At 40.5% G+C, this 15,850-nt stretch overlaps 1 protein-coding gene across 12 annotated transcripts in view; it reads right to left on the bottom strand.

Annotated features, from left to right (window-relative positions):
* The window catches only part of JHY (junctional cadherin complex regulator), a 77,059-nt gene that overhangs the window by 44,620 nt on the left and 16,589 nt on the right, over positions 1 to 15,850 (bottom strand). For 11 of the 12 annotated variants that reach the window (XM_034933912.3, XM_034933915.3, XM_034933916.3 and 8 more), the window contains exon 3: positions 10,850 to 11,369. In XM_034933912.3, coding sequence (XP_034789803.1) covers positions 10,850 to 11,369 — 520 coding nt within the window. Of the gene's footprint in view, positions 1 to 8,895; positions 9,717 to 10,849; positions 11,370 to 15,850 lie in introns of those variants that run through there. The other variant, XM_055095002.2, reaches the window with a different exon arrangement.

The raw sequence follows: 15,850 nt of genomic DNA, 5'->3' as shown, positions 1-15,850 counted from the left end.
GGGCTCATAGCAGTCTGGGTCATTTAACAAAGAGGCAAAGAAGCGATCACATTGCCATAGCTTTTTACTTCACTACAGAACGGTGCAATATGACCTGTGTAAGGCAGCATAGAATTATCAGGTATGCCAGGTACATTCTGAAAACTATCCTTAAAAATGATAGAAATTTATGTTAAATTTCTGGTTTTCAAAGGGGCATGCTTTGGTTATGTGGAAAAATTTTTTTTCTTATGGATCCCTCTTCAATAATGTCAAATTAATGAAGTGTCACTCTATAGATCATACAAATTGGTAGTTTAAGCAGCTAAGTGTTGAACAGTGCACACAAGAAAGAGGCCTTAAAAATGGCTCATATTGAAAAAAATCATAAAGTTCAACTGAAATTATGCTGTCATAAGTAAGTGCTCTTGTAGTAATAGCAGAGGGCAAGATAAGAAAATGTATCAATCGATGAACATCTATAGAGTTCCTACTCTGTAGAAGAATAATTCTTACAAGTATAATAGGATAGGTGGGACTCAAAAGCACCACCAGGCCGGGCGTGGTGGCTCACACCTGTAATCCAAGCACTTTGGGAGGCTGAGGCGGGCAGATCACGAGGTCAGGAGTTCGAGACCAGCCTGACCAACATGGTGAAACCTCATCTCTACTAAAAATAGAAAAATTAGCCGGGCGTGGTGGTAGACGCCTATAATCCCAGCTACTCAGGAGGCTGAGGCAGGAGAATCGCTTGAACCAGGGAAGCGGAAGTTGCAGTGAGCGGAGATCGCGTCACTGCACTCCAGCCTGGGCTACAGAGCGAGACTCTGTCTCAAAAAAACAAACAAACAAAAAAAACAAAAAAACAAAACAAAACAAAAACACCACCCATCTGAAGAATCCTATAAGATAATTCTATGTTTCTAACCAAATATAATTACAAAAAAATGACCATAACTTAAATAAAGGTAAAGCTTAATCTTATAGACAACCAAAAGTTTCACTAAATTTAAAACTATGAAAAAGAGCAATATATCCTTTAGGTGGTAACTTTCCACATTAGGAGATGTAAATTTAAACCAAACATTCAATAATAAATATAACTTATATTTATATAAGGCTGTAAGATTATAAAAAGCTTTCACATTGCATATCTCATTTGATCATCTCAATAATTCTGAGTCTGTGGTATAAGGCAAACATTTGTAATTTTACTTTAATGAGGAAGAAGAAGACTCAGTAAGAGTTTGTGATTTGCCAAAATAATAAATGGCTCCAAATGGGACTCAAATCAGGTCTTTTGACTTCAAATTCCAGTGTTTAACAGCACAAGTTCTTGTTAATCCCCCCTCCGCTTTTTTTTTTTCATTTTGAAAACAATGAAATTTTGAACCAAAGAAAAAGTATTTAAAAATTACATTTCTTCATCAAATATTTAGCTAGTGCTTGCTGTATGCCAGGATCTGGGAATTCAAAGATGAACAAGTTCATGATCTTAAGGAGTAGACAGTCATCTTTACATGATGAAGACAGTGCAGTGTGGGGTTACGGGTTCTGCAGGAGATGTTCAGGAATGAGGGAGGTACTGGAAGGAGGATCTTCAGAAAGCCTTTACAAAGGCAGAGACATATGAGCTGAATCTCAAAAGGAGGATAAGGTTTTCCTAAGCAAACAAGCCAGGGCAAGAGTAGCCCATCAGCATGAACAAGGAAGGGGCTAGAGGAAATGCCGGGTCTGGGCTCTGTGAGTTCCTGGAGTATGGCCAGGCGTTTGACACAAGTAGGGATTGATGAAGGATGAGGCTACAGGAGCAGGAAGGAGCCAGGTCAGGAAGGGCCTTTCGTACCACTCAGAGTTTGAGTTTTATTTTGAAGGTAACATGGCGTCACATTAAGCAATGTTGAAAGAATTACCCTATGAAATTGTACTTCAAAACTAAAGTACCAAATACATGATCCAGAGTTATTAATAAATTCCTTATTTTAAAGTGTAAATATTTGAAACAGTATCTGAGACCACATGCAATTGTTAAATACTGTCAACTAGTTGCATACAAGATTGTAGCGTTCTGTAATCCCTAGGACAGTGTTTGATTGACTGGGGATCCTCAAGAGAGCATGGCGAGTGTGGGGTGTGCCTGGATAGGCTCCCTTTGTAGGCAGTCTTTTGAGAGTCTCCCCATCGAACGGCCTCCTAGGGCATGTGAACGTTATTGTTTTGCCTACACTTTGTTCTTAACTCTGTCTGAAGTTATATCTCTTTCATTTTGAGGCAATGCGGCCTTAAAAAAAGAGAGAGCTGGTTAGAAGGGCCTCTTCCCTGGGTGGAATCTTCTTCCTGGTGTAAGGAGTGCCTAGTGGTAACGATAGCTTCTCTTCACTGAGTGTCTGCCCCGAGTCCGTAGCTTTGTATAAATTCTTCAAATAGCCCTCCGAAGCAGAAATATATATATATGATATATATTTATATTCCTTGTTTGCTTCCTCCATATATAGATGAGGAAGGTGAGGTGAGGTTTATTTTTATTTATTCTTAATCTTAATTCTTTTCTCTTTTTTTGGGACAGAGTCTTACTCTGTTATCCAGGATGGAGTGCAGTGGTGAGATCCACTCACTGTAGCCTCGGCCTCCCGGCTCAAGTGATCCTTCTGTCTCAGCCTCTGGAGTAGCTGGGACTACAGGCGTGCCCCATCATGGCCAGCTAACTTTTGCATTTTTTGGTGGAGACGAGGTTGAGCTAATACGGGCTATGCTGAAGAGCCAGGATTTAATCCATGATTGACTCTCAAATCAGTATTTTGTTTTGGTTTTAGTTTTTCTCCAATATTTCGTTGTTCCCTAGCAAAAATGCTGCTACCAGGGATGGGGCCAACCAAAGCTCTTCCTCTAGATCTTGCATACTTTTCTCTTTCTTATCCATTCGCACCTCCACTTGAATGATACGTCCTCAGAGAGACCTTCCCCAAGCACCTGGCTAGACATCCCAGTTTAACCTTTTTTTTTTTTTTTTTTTGAGATGGAGTCTCACTCTGTCACCTAGGCTGGAGTGCAGTGGCGAGATCTCGGCTCACTGCAACCTCCGCCTCCCAGGTTCAAGCGATTCTCCTGCCTCAGCCTCTTGAGTAGGTGGGATTACAGGTGCGCACCACGAGGCCCAGCTAAGTTTTGTATTTTTAGTAGAGGCAGGGGTTTCACCATGTTGTCCAGGCTGGTCTCCAACTCCTGACTTCAGGTGATCCGCCCACCCCAGCCTCCCAAAGTGCTGGGATTACAGGCATGAGCCACCATGCCCAACCCCCAGTTTACTTATTAAAGTCATCACTTTATTAAATAAAGGACTTTATTCTCTCTCATTACTTTGTTTCTTTTCTTTCTTTCTTTCTTTCTTTCTTTTTTTTGAGACAGAGTTTCGCTCTTCTTGCCCCGGCTGGAGTGCAATGGCACAATCTCAGTTCACCATAACCTCCACCTTCCGGGTTCAAGCGTATCTCCTGCCTCAGCCTCCTGAGTAGCTGGGATGACAGTCATGCACCACCACGCTCAGCTAATTTTGTATTTTTAGTAGAGATGGGGTTTCTCCATGTTGGTCAGGCTGGTCTCGAACTTCTGACCTCAGGTGATCTGCCTGCCTCGGCCTCCCAAAGCCTGGGGTTATAGGAGTGAGCCACCACGCTCAGTCTCATCACTTTCTTAAATACAGTTTATTCAGTCTCTTTTGAGGTATTATCAGTATCTGAAATTATTTTGTTACATGGTTCTTATCTTTGCCGTATGACTGGAATGTAAACTCCTTCAAGATAGGTGCTCTGCCTGTCTCGTTTTCTGTTAATATCCCAGCATTGAGAAGAGTACCTAATATTTAATACACATTTGGTGCTCAATAAATATCTGTTGGCTGACTGACCTGCTGTCTCAGCAACAGCCACAAAGATGTGTTAATTGAAGGTAGGACTGTGAATTGTTTGTGACTTTATATTGTCTTGACTATAGGCCATTCAATAACCATATCACATTTGTAAACTATCTGTAATTTCTTTCCAAGAAATTACAAGGAAAAAGTCGAATAACATGTATAGAGCATTTCTAACTCTTTTCTGAACCCATACTAAATTTCACCTTCATCAGTCTTTAAAGTAACATTAGAATCAAGATAGAAAGGTAGTTCATTTTTCAAAACACAGTTTCCTTTAACGGTGATTACAAATGGACTCAAAGTGGAATGAGTTTCAGACAAATACTTTAGGCTAGTGAACAAATCATGAATAAAAGTAAGAACTGATTATTCACCAGCAAAGTTACTGCCTGACCGTGATACTTAGGTGCCCTCTAGTGTGTGTTGGTTTTTACATCGGTTCCTCGCTTCACACATCATGTGATTAAGATTTTGTCATGTATTCAAAGGTGATTTTTCCAATGTATGTTAATGTACAATCAGCAGATCTATGCAAAATGGCAAAAAGACTGCAGAACAATTGACTTTAAAAATCAATAGTTCTACCCCTAGCCATTAATTACAAGCATAAAATGCAATTTAGGGGGGTGAGCAATCAGGGGTGTGAAGTTATAAGGGTTACTACAAAATTTATACTATAAATGTCTCCTCCTATTTTTGTTGCTATTTTTCCATTTTAATTTTTAAAAGATAATACATAAGTATGGTTCAAAGTTAAGAGATTTGAAAAGGTACACAGTAAAAAGTTGTGCTCCCGCCCATTCCCCCTCCACCTCTTGCAATTAACTACTTTTGTAGCCGTCCACGATTTCTTATACGTGCCATGAAAATACAATATATATTTTTATTCCTTTCCACTGTTTTTTGTTTTTTGTTTTTTGTTTTTTTGGAGACAAGAATCTCACTCTGTCGCCCAGGCTGGAGTGCAGTGGTGCGATCTTGGCTCACGGAAACCCTGCCTCCCGAGCTCAGACAATTCTCATGGGCTTCCCGAGTAGCTGGGATTAGAGGCACCCGTCACAATGCCCGGCTAATTTTTGTATTTTTTAGTAGAGACAGGGTTTCACATGTTGGTCAGGCGGGTCTCAAACTTGTGACCTCAAGTGATCCACCTGCCTCAGCCTCCCAAAGTCCTGGGATTACAGGCATGAGCCACCACACCTGGCCCCTCTCCACTTTTAACATACTGCACCTTGAATTTCTTTCTTAATAAGAAATCCTGGTAAGTTATCCCTCATAGTTCATGGAGAGTGTCCTTATTTTTTTTTTTAACAGCTGCAGTGTACTCTACCGTATGGATGTACCATAACTTATTTACTCCCCAAATGACAGATATTTGGGTGGCTTCCAATCTTTTGCTATTACAAATAAGGCTGAAATGAACAATTTTGTACAGATGTGATTTCAAAACTGCACACAAATATCTAGGATAAATTACTAGGTGCAAAATGTGTTGGGTCAAATAAAAATAATGTCAAACACTTTTATACTTATATGTATACCTATATACTTGCTATGGGCCAGTCACTGATCTTAGCACTCTCTATACATTTATTTATTTATTTAATTTATTTTTTTGAGATGGAGTCTTGCTCTGTCACCCAGGCTGGAGTGCAGTGGCACAATCTTGGCTCACTGCAACCTCTGCTTCCTGGGTTCAAACGATTCTCCTGCCTTGGCCTCCCAAGTAGCTGGGATTACAGGCACACACCACCATGCTCGGCTAATTTTTATATTTTTAATATAGATGGGTTTCACAATGTTGGCCAGACTGGTCACAAACTCCTGACCTCAAATGATCTGCCCGCTTTGGCCTCCCAAAATGCTGAGTTTACGTGGCCTAACTCATTTATTTAATCTTCTTAATAAGCCTATGAGGAAAGTCCTATTACTGTCCTCATTTTAAAGATGAGGAGACTGAGGCACAGAGAGGTTTAGTAACTTGCAGAGCGTCAGAGAGCTAGCAGGTGGCAGTGCCAACCAACCTGGCTCCAGAGTCCATACTCTTAGCCATTATGTTTTACTTTCTCAAGGAGTATATTTGTGTTTTAAGTAGACATTAACAAATTGTCCTCCGTACTGGTTATACTAATTTATGCTCTCACCAGCTTGACCGTATTTTTTGCCCACAGGGTCATTAAACTTAAAGAATTTTGATAGTTTAATTATAGTTGAAAAATAGAATCCCGTTATAGTATTAATTTGCATTTCTCTAATAGGCTGAGATTGAGTAACCTCTTTTATGTGTAATAGCCATATATATTAACTTTTCTTTGTTAACTTTTATTAACAAGGAAAAATACACAAAAAGTATAAATGAACAATCTGTGAATAAGCAAGGATAATAAAGAAAGCTCTGGAAATTAAGAGTAATGAGAGGAACAATCTGTGAATTGTTCATTTATACTTTTTGTGTATTTTTCCTTGGAATTTGGTCTTTTTCTTACTGATTTCTAGGATTTCCTGAAATCTCTACTGAAAAATACAAAAATTAGCCAGGCATGGTGGCGGGTGCCTGTAATCCCAGCTGCTCTGGAGGCTGAGGCAGGAGAATCGCTTGAACCTGGGAGGCGGAGGCTGCAATGAGCTGAGATAGTGCCACTGCACTTCAGCCTGGGCGACAGAGTGAGACCCTGTCTCAAACAAAAACCAAAACAAAACAAACCAAGAGCCTCCACACTTGGTACCCAAGCTTCCCGCCTCCTACCCACAAATCAACTGAATAATCCTATCAGCCATGGAAAACATCAATGCTCTGTAGATAATGACTTACTCAACTCTGACTTTTAGATTTTGATAAAACCTTTGTGTTCTCTGTTCTAGCCCCTTGCTCATCAAAGTGAGGTCCATGGACCACCAGCCTTGCATCTCCTGGGAACTTGTCAGAAATGCACACTCTGCATCTCACCCCAGACCTACTGGATCACAATCTGTATTTTCACAAGCATCTAAAGTGGTTCATAAGCACTTTAAATTGTGAGAAGGAAAAGATCAGTGGTTCTCAAAGTGTAGGCCTGATAGCAGCAGCAGTAACACCTTGGGCCATGCAGAAAATTCAGATCCCTGGGTCCCACCCTACACCTGCTGAATCAGAAATCTGGGGGGATGAGGTCCATCAAGCTTTTTAAATAAGCCCTCCAGATGATTCTGGTGCACTCTAATGCTTAGGAACCACTGCTCTAGATCGGTGATTCTCAATCTTGGCTAAATATTAGAATCACCTGGGGAGTGTGGCGGACTCCCCATATTTAGAGTGCAACCCAGATGAGCTGAACTGGAATTTCAGTGGTTCATCCAGGGAATCAATACTTTTTAAATTCTCCAGTTGATTCCAATGTGAAACCAAGGCTGAGAACCACTGCTCTAGTCTGGAACAATGCTTCTCAAACCTGGCTTCACATTAGAAATACTCAAGGAGTTTTATAAAAAAAAACAAAAAAGAAAAACTGTTGCTCAGGTTCTCAGAGATTTAAATTGGTCTGAGTGAAGCAAAAAAAAAAAATCACCTTTTTTTTTTTTTTTTGAGATGGAGTTTCACTCTTGTTGCCCAGGCTGGAGTGCAATGGTGCAATCTTGGCTCACCGCCCTGGGTTCAAGTGATTCTCCTGCCTCAGCCTCCTGAGTAGCTGGGATTACAGGCATGCTCCACCATGCCAGGCTAATTTCGTATTTTTAGTAGAGACGGGTTTTCTCCATGATGGTCAGGCTGGTCTCGAACTCCCAACTTCAGGTGATCTGCCCGCCTTGGCCTCCCAAAGTGCTAGGATTACAGGCGTGAGCCACCGCACCTGGTCAAAAAAATCACTTTTAAAAATTCTCAGGTGATTCTGATATCTAGCCAGGTTAGCAAACTACTGCTCTAGAAATGCCATTCCCCCCATATAAACTTCAAGTTATAATAAAGAGTAGACAGTTTGGAGGTGATGGAAGAGATACATTTTAAATTTCCCTTATGTTTACTCAGCCTTTTCAGTGTATCAGGCTACTGGCTATGAAGATTAAAAATGAGCACAAACCCTAGCTCCTACCCATAGGGAACATATAATCTGTATCGGGAGGAGAGACACACACACGTCTACATATGAATAACGGTTCAAAAAAAAAAAACACATCAGTTTATGCTACTGACTAGAATTCACTAAGTTACACATATCATTATGTCACTGTTAGGTCAAACTCATCTCTATTCTTTTTAAAGTAATAGGAAGCCAGGTCAGTGATGCACACCTATAGTCCCAGTCACTCAGACTCAGGTGTCTAAGGCAAGAGGATCACTTGAGCCCAGGAGTTCAAGGCTGCAGTGTGCGATGATCGAATCCTGCATAGCAACTACACTCCAGCAACATAGCAAGATCCCGTCTCAAAAAAATAATAGGAGTCATCTCTTAAAAAAATAATAGGAGCAAGAAGAAGTACATATATATTGGAAAATGGTAAAGGAACAATTTTAAATACAATTAGCCTTTAGATATTTGAACTTGGAGAAAGTGGTGGGAAAAGTCAATGGCCCCTTCAGAGAGTAATATAAGAGCTTAAAGAAAGTTTCCTCCATGGCACAAAGAAAAGAAAATTCAGCTGTGGAATCACTGACAATAAATACACCCTAAAATTGTTTAGTAAATTAACTTATAACTACTAACAAAAATAGCGATTAATAAATCAACAATTAAAGAGTTCATAATAAATATTTTTCCCTTTTATTACTGGAAATAAAACTATTTCTTTTGACCTCAGACTAAAAAGAGAGTTTCTGAATGAAGAAAGCCCCCAAATGTTCTCCTTCCGGATCAGCTTCTTTTGAGAACACTTTTTAATAATGAAAAATATTGTCCTAGTTTGAGATAAATTACTGGCTATAAACATTTTTCAGGCTGGGCATGGTGGCTCATGCCTGTAATCCCAACACTTTGGGAGCCAAGGTAGAAGGATCATTTGAGCCCAGGAGTTTGAGGTCAGCCTGGGCAACATGATGAGACCCCCATCTCTATAAAGACATTTAAAAACAAATTTAGCTAGATGTGGTGGTGCATGCCTGTGTTCCCAGCTACTCGCCGAGGCTGAGGCAGGAGGATTGCTTGAGCTCAGGAGGTCGAGGTTATAGTGAGCTATGATCGTGCGATTGCATTCCAGCTTGGGTGAAAGGCCAGACCCTGTCTCAAAAGAAATTTTTTTTCAAAGATACTGGACTGTTGAATTTATTTACATTTTTAAATGAGCAATCAAGCAAAATTCAAAATTTCACGTAAGTTTTATGGAACAAGAGTATACTAACATCTAAAATTGGGTAAAAATACTAAAAACTGCTTGAATTCACCTAGTTTTTTTAACTACTTCAGCTAGATATACTACACCTATTTCATTTAATTATTAGTTACAGTGGCAAAGATGTGACATAATTCTTTTTTTGAATTTTATTTATTTTTATTTTTAAATTAAAATATTTTTAGGCCCAAATCTCACCAGACATCATTTATTTTTATTTTATTTATTTATTTTGAGACAGAGTCTCACTCTATAACCCAGGCTGGAGTGTAGTGGTGCCATCTCGGCTCACTGCAACCTCTGCCTCCCGTGTTCAAGCGATTCTTGTGCCTCAGCCTCCCGAGTAGCTGGGATTACAGGTGTGCATCACCACACCCGGCTAATTTTTGTATTTTTGGTATAGATGGGTTTCACCATGTTGGCCAGGCTGGTCTTGAACTCGTGGTCTCAAGTGATCCTCCCACCTCGACCTCCCAAAGTGCTGGGATTACAGGCATGAGCCAACGTGCCACCAGACGTAATTCTTTAAGACAAAAAAGGGAGTCTCTGAAGAAAAGCCACAAATGTTCATCCACCTCATCTATTTTGTTCCATTAGAAAATGCTTAGAGGTTAGAACAGGTTAGAATATGTTAAAAAAAAATACCAATTGGGATTTGGAATAGGTCTAAGGGCAACCACATTTAACATAATAACCTCTCCTTTGTATTTGAAAATGACCTCACATTAGCAGGTGATAAATCTCAAGCTCTTTCCAGTAAGAGTGGTGGACTCTACCATTCTAACCCCACTCTTGTCCTGTATCCCTGGACATGCCCATAGGAGGTGGGCAGAGAAGGTCTTTATGTGCACCTGTGAAATGGAACTAAGTTTACTGGCTCCAAAAGGTTTTGAATCCATCATGTGGGAGAGAATTTACTCTCAAAATGACCTGATGAGGAAGAGAAGGCATTTATTACTGTCCCAATTTTACAAATAAAGAGACTAATGTTTAATCATATCATATCATTTACACAGGACAATAACAAATGATGTGATTTTCAATGGGGTTTATAGAAACAGCTGAAGATTGAAAAAAAAATAACCCACCTTATGTTGTACCCTACCGCCTCCCCGACCGCCCAATATGTATACAGAATCTGAGTTGAGAATCGCTCCTGTATGTGAGCTGGGGCATGTTCCATGTCACCCACAACGTGCTGGGGCATACAGGGTTGAAAACCTCTGCTATGGTGGTAACAAAGGTAATCAACACAGGGAATCAAATGCTTAAGTTCTATATTTTATCGTTTGGAAAACACAGTTTTAAAAAGTTCCAGATTTCTTTGAATGGAGAATTTCGGATATAATAACTGACATAACAATGGACTTATAATTACTTATAGCAATTATAGCAATTTTGGATATAATAATTGACTTATAGCAATAATCGACTTGTAGCAATTACACTGTAAACCATTGGTGGCTTTTATTTTGGTCATAAGAATTTATGGAATAAACATAAACATACAGGATAGCCTATGGAAGCGTTTGTTTCACCCAGCTAGGTGGCTGCTATGACATCGTCATCCTAAAGGAAGTGATATCTAGACACTGCAAACAAACGCAAATTCTGGTTTAATGTTTCAGAAGACATTTAAAAATAGCCACTACGTACCTGTTCTGGATGAGATTCCCCTCTTTTTTTATTGTGAAGTTGAAGATAAGAGTCCGTTTTCGGGGTGGGTAATCCCAAAGTGAGCTTGTTTTTTTCCACAAAATGTTGTTTGGATTTCCTTCGCCGAGGGCCACGTGGTCCCGGCAGGAAAACCTCGTTATGTGAACTTGAGCTCTTCACGTACGGAGAAAGGCCGCTGGACTTCTCCTCCAGGTCACTGTCGCTCAGCTCTGAAAACGGCTTGCTGCGACGGGCACCATGCTCATAGTTTGGGCTTAAAAATTCACTACCAAGTAAAGAAGCTGCACTCTGTGGACTCTCTTTCTGCTCGCCTTTTCCCCCGGAGAGTTCCACTGACGTCTCCTGGGAAGGGTAGAGGGGAGCCAAAGGCAGATTTTCTAAAGAGCTGTCCGTGGACTCCGGCAACGCTTCCACAGACAGCAGCTGCCCTTCCTCCTTCTTACTCTTCCAGTTCGGGTCATAGCGGAGGTCTGAATATTTGTCTTCTATTGGTTGTTGCCTGCCCAAAGCAGAAGAGAAATGCCAAGTCCTTAGTTGAAATAAATTCACTTATTATAGTCAGTTGAACATTTTATTTGAAATCAATCTCAGTCTTTCTCCTATAGTTTTCCTTTTATTATCTGTATGTTAAACACAAATCCCAGCAGGGTGCAGTAGCTCATACCTGTAATCCCAACACTTTGGGAAGCCGAGGCAGGAGGATCGCTTGAAGCAAGGAGTTCAAAACCAGCCTGGGCAACACAGCGAGACTCCATCTTTACAACAAATTTTTTTAAAAAATTAGCTGGGTATGGTGTCGTACCTGTAGTCCCAGCTACTCAGGAGGCTGAGGTGGGAGGATTGCTTGAGCTAAGGAGTTAGAGGCTACAGTGAGCTATAATCACGACACTGCACTCCAGCCTGGGAGACAGCGTGAGACCCTGTCTCTTAAAATAAATAAATTAATTAATAAACATAAAGACAGATCGCAGGGCCAAATTAGACCCACACACTACACATAAGGGCGAAAGGCCTTAATTATCCAAGTTCATTGAAATATGGAATAAAAATGGGGGATAATTAATTTCTAAGTGTCAGAAGACAACTGAAAAACAAATATCTATAATGTTAAACAAATAATCACTGTGGTTCAATGAATGCGATTACTTACGTACACCAACAATGACTCAGTATTTCACCTGGTGAAGATAAAACTATGTTTCACACTTTGGCTGGTAATACATTTCATACACTGACTAACAATGTTCTGGTCAAGGACAAGCCGCATATACGACTGAGGTCCTACGATATTGTAATGGAGCTGAAAAATTCCTGTCACCTAGTGACGCTGTAGCCCTTGGAATATCATAGTACAATGTGTTGCTCATATGTTTGTGGTGCTGCTGGTATAAACGAACCTACTGCACTGCCAGTCCTATAAAAGTATAGCACATACAATTATATACAGCACATAATCCTTGATAATGATAATCAACAACTATGTTACTGACTTTTGTATTTACTGTATGATATGGTTTGGATCTGTGTCCCCACCCAAATCTCATGTCGAACTGTAATCCCCGATGTTGGAGGTAGGGCCTGGTGGGAGGTGACTGGATCATGGGGACAGAGTTCTCATGAATGGCTTAGCAAGCACCATCCACCCTTGGTTCTGAGTAGTGAGTGACTTATGGTGAGATCTGGTTGTTCAAGAGTGCATAGCAGCTCCCCACCCTCTCTCTTGGTCCTGCTCTGCTGTAAGAGGCCTGCTCCCCCTTTGCCTTTGCCATGATTGTAAGTTTCCCGAGGTTTCCTTAGAAACCAAGCAGATGCCAGAATCATACTTCCTGTAGAGCCTGTGGAACTGTGAGCCAGTTACACTTCTTTTTTTAAATAAATTACCCAGTCTCACTCAGGTATTTCTTTGCAGCAATGCAAGAACAGGCTAATACACTATACTATACTTTTTTTTTTTTTTGAGACAAGTCTTGCTCTATCACTCAGGCTGGAGTGCAGTGGTGTGATCTTGGCTCACTGCAACCTCTGCCTCCCAGGTTCAAGTGATTCTCGTGCCTCAGCCTCCTGAGTACCTGGGATTACAAATGTGTTTTAACATGTCGGGCTAATTTTTTTTTTTTTAATTTTTAGTAGAGACAGGGTTTTGCCATGTTGGCCAGGCTGATCTTGACCTCCTGGCCTCCTGTGATCCACTCGCCTCAGCCTACCAAAGTTTCGGGATTACAGGTGCAAGCCACCGTCCCCAGCCACTACACTATATTTTTTTATCATTATTTTAGAGTGCACTCCTACTTATTTTTTAAAAAGTTAACTGTGAAACAGCCTCAGGCAGGTCCTTCAGGAGGGATTCCAGAAGAAGGCCTTGTTATCCTAGGAGATGACAGCTCCGTATGTGTTACTGCCCCTGAAGACCTTCCAGTGAGACACGGTATGGACATGGAAGACAGTGATATTGATGATTCGAACCCTGTGTGGGCCTAGACTAATGTGTGTGTTTGTGTCTCAGTTTTTAACAAAAAAGTTTAAAAAATAAAAAAAAATTTTTTTTTTTTGAGACAGAGTCTCGCTCTTTCGCCCAGGCTGGAGTGCAGTGGCGCTATCTTGGTTAACTGCAAGCTCTGCCTCCCGGGTTCACGCCATTCTCCTGCCTCAGCCTCCCGAGTAGCTGGGACTACAGGCACCTGCCACCGCGCCTGGCTAATTTTTTGTATGTTTAGTAGAGACAGGGTTTCACCGTGTTAGCCAGGATGGTCTCGATCTCCTGACCTCGTGATCTGCCTGCTTCAGCCTCCAAAAGTGCTGGGATTACAGGCGTGAGCCACCGCGCCCAGCCAAAAAAAATTTTTTAATAGAAAAAAGCTTACTTACAGAATAAGGATATAAAGAATTTTTATACAGCTGTACAATGTATTTGTGTTTTAAGCTGTGTTATTACAAAAGAGTTAAAAAGTAAAAAAAAAATTAAAAGTATATAAAGTAAAAAAGTTACAGTAGCTAAGGTCAATTTATTAATGAAGAAATATTTTTAAAAATAAATTTAGAGGAGTCTAAGTGTACAGTGTTTCTGAAGTCCACAGTAGCTTACAGTAATGTCCTAGGCCTTGAAATTTGCTCCTGCTCACGCACTGCCTCACCCAGAGAAACGTACAGTCCTACAACCTCCATTCATGGTGAGTGCCTATATAGGTGTACCATTTAAAAAACTTTTATGCTGTATTTTTACTGTACCTTTTCTATGTTTAGATGCACAAATACTTACCAAGGTATTATAATTCCCTACAGTGTTTAGTATAGTAACACATTGCACAAATTGTGTGTAGTAGGCTGTACTATCTAGGTTTGTGTAAGTGCACTCTATGATGTTCCCACAATGATGAAATCACCTAACCAAAAATCTCTCAGACCATACCCCTGTCATCAGGCAATGCATGACTGTATAGACATCTGCTGTTTAGAAAGAGAACTGTGAATTGTTGCCTAGACAACATTTGCTTCAGACTGCTCCTTTTTGGGGGAAAGCACGGTTTTATCTTGACTGCATACCTACGTAGATTCATTCTTCTTTTCAGTGATTTTGCTTTTCACTTCATTTTGTCTTTGTAGCGTGTATCTAATGTACTACAGAAAGATCCCCGAGGCTTCAAATTGGACCAGATCACGGCTCACTGAAAGGTTCATAGCCTCTTGGCTGTCAGCTATGCACACGAAGCTCAGTCGATAGGTCAGAATGTACTTGACACTGCAGGAGGGGCCTATTTGAATAAAAGGTTAAGCATACGGTCCTGCCTGAGAAAAACGAACTAGCCTATAATCAGTTCATGTGACCCAAAATAAAGTCTCCCTTTTCCCCATGACAATCTCAATTTGTAAAGCACCCCCAGTCTTAACCAAAAAAAAAAAAAAAAAAAAAAAAAGCTGGTAGTATGGCATATTTAATGGCCTCTTTGATCTTCAAAAGCTAAATGGGAGAGATTTTCCTTCCTTGAGTACAGTAGATGCAACCCTCTAATCAAAAAGAAAATGTAAATCACCCGGGCTTTTTATGCTATTTGATATTCCCGTTTACAGAGGACATAATTGTATGCTGGGTAAACAAACTAATGGTCCCCCTAATGTCAATTTACTTTCCTTAATGTGGACCCAGGTTTCTTTGATTTGATGTAAAGCAACAACTGGAGCAAAAAGCCAAAACTGTCACGCCTTGCTGAATTGTCATTTTGAATTTTTTAGTTCACATATTATGATGAGGAACTTCTTGAAATAAGTGGCACCTCCTTTTCCAACAAGAGAAGAGAGATGCTCCTCTTCTTCAGCAAAATGGGAATGGTCCACATTTGTTAGAAAATGGGATGCCTAAAACCTCGCTGCACTGCAGGGTCACCTGCCTCTGGGGCTTTGACGGGGAGGTTTCTCCCAAGTGATGCACTGTCCTAGGAACTCACAGTGTTTCCTGTCCCTGCCTTTCACTTGACCCTGAAGCATCATGGGGCAGGGATATGGGACATGGGTCGTCCAGCAGTGTCCGGCAGGGCACAGACCTGGGCTCAGGTTCTCCATCTGTCACTACCTGTTCTGCATTGGTTGGCAAATCAGTCATCTCTGATTCAGTTTTTCTCATCTATAAATCGGGATAAATTCTATTTGTTTTATTTCTCAGGACTGAATGAGGATCAACATGAGAGAATGTGTCTTAAAGTGCTCTATGTTTGTGCTTACTTAATTTTTCACTGTGGTAATCTTGTCTCCTCACTAGACAAATTCCCAGGCAGCGGGGACTGCAGGTGATCTTTCGTTTCCTAACTTCTGCCCTAGTACGCTGCACTGTGCTATGGATAGAAGAGTCAATAAATACTTCTTGAATAAATAACTCCTTTTCTAAAAATATTCTAGTCAACACAAATACAGCATAAATATTTATTTTTAAAAATCAATAGTAATAAATTCGAATCTAAACATGTAAAGGCTTCTTGCATTAGACCAAAT

This window comes from Pan paniscus, chromosome 9, assembly GCF_029289425.2.
Source record: "Pan paniscus chromosome 9, NHGRI_mPanPan1-v2.0_pri, whole genome shotgun sequence".
In the NCBI taxonomy this organism is placed as follows: domain Eukaryota; kingdom Metazoa; phylum Chordata; class Mammalia; order Primates; family Hominidae; genus Pan; species Pan paniscus.
The sequence above is the reverse complement of the archived record's forward strand: the minus strand, read 5'-3'. Positions and strand labels throughout refer to the sequence as shown.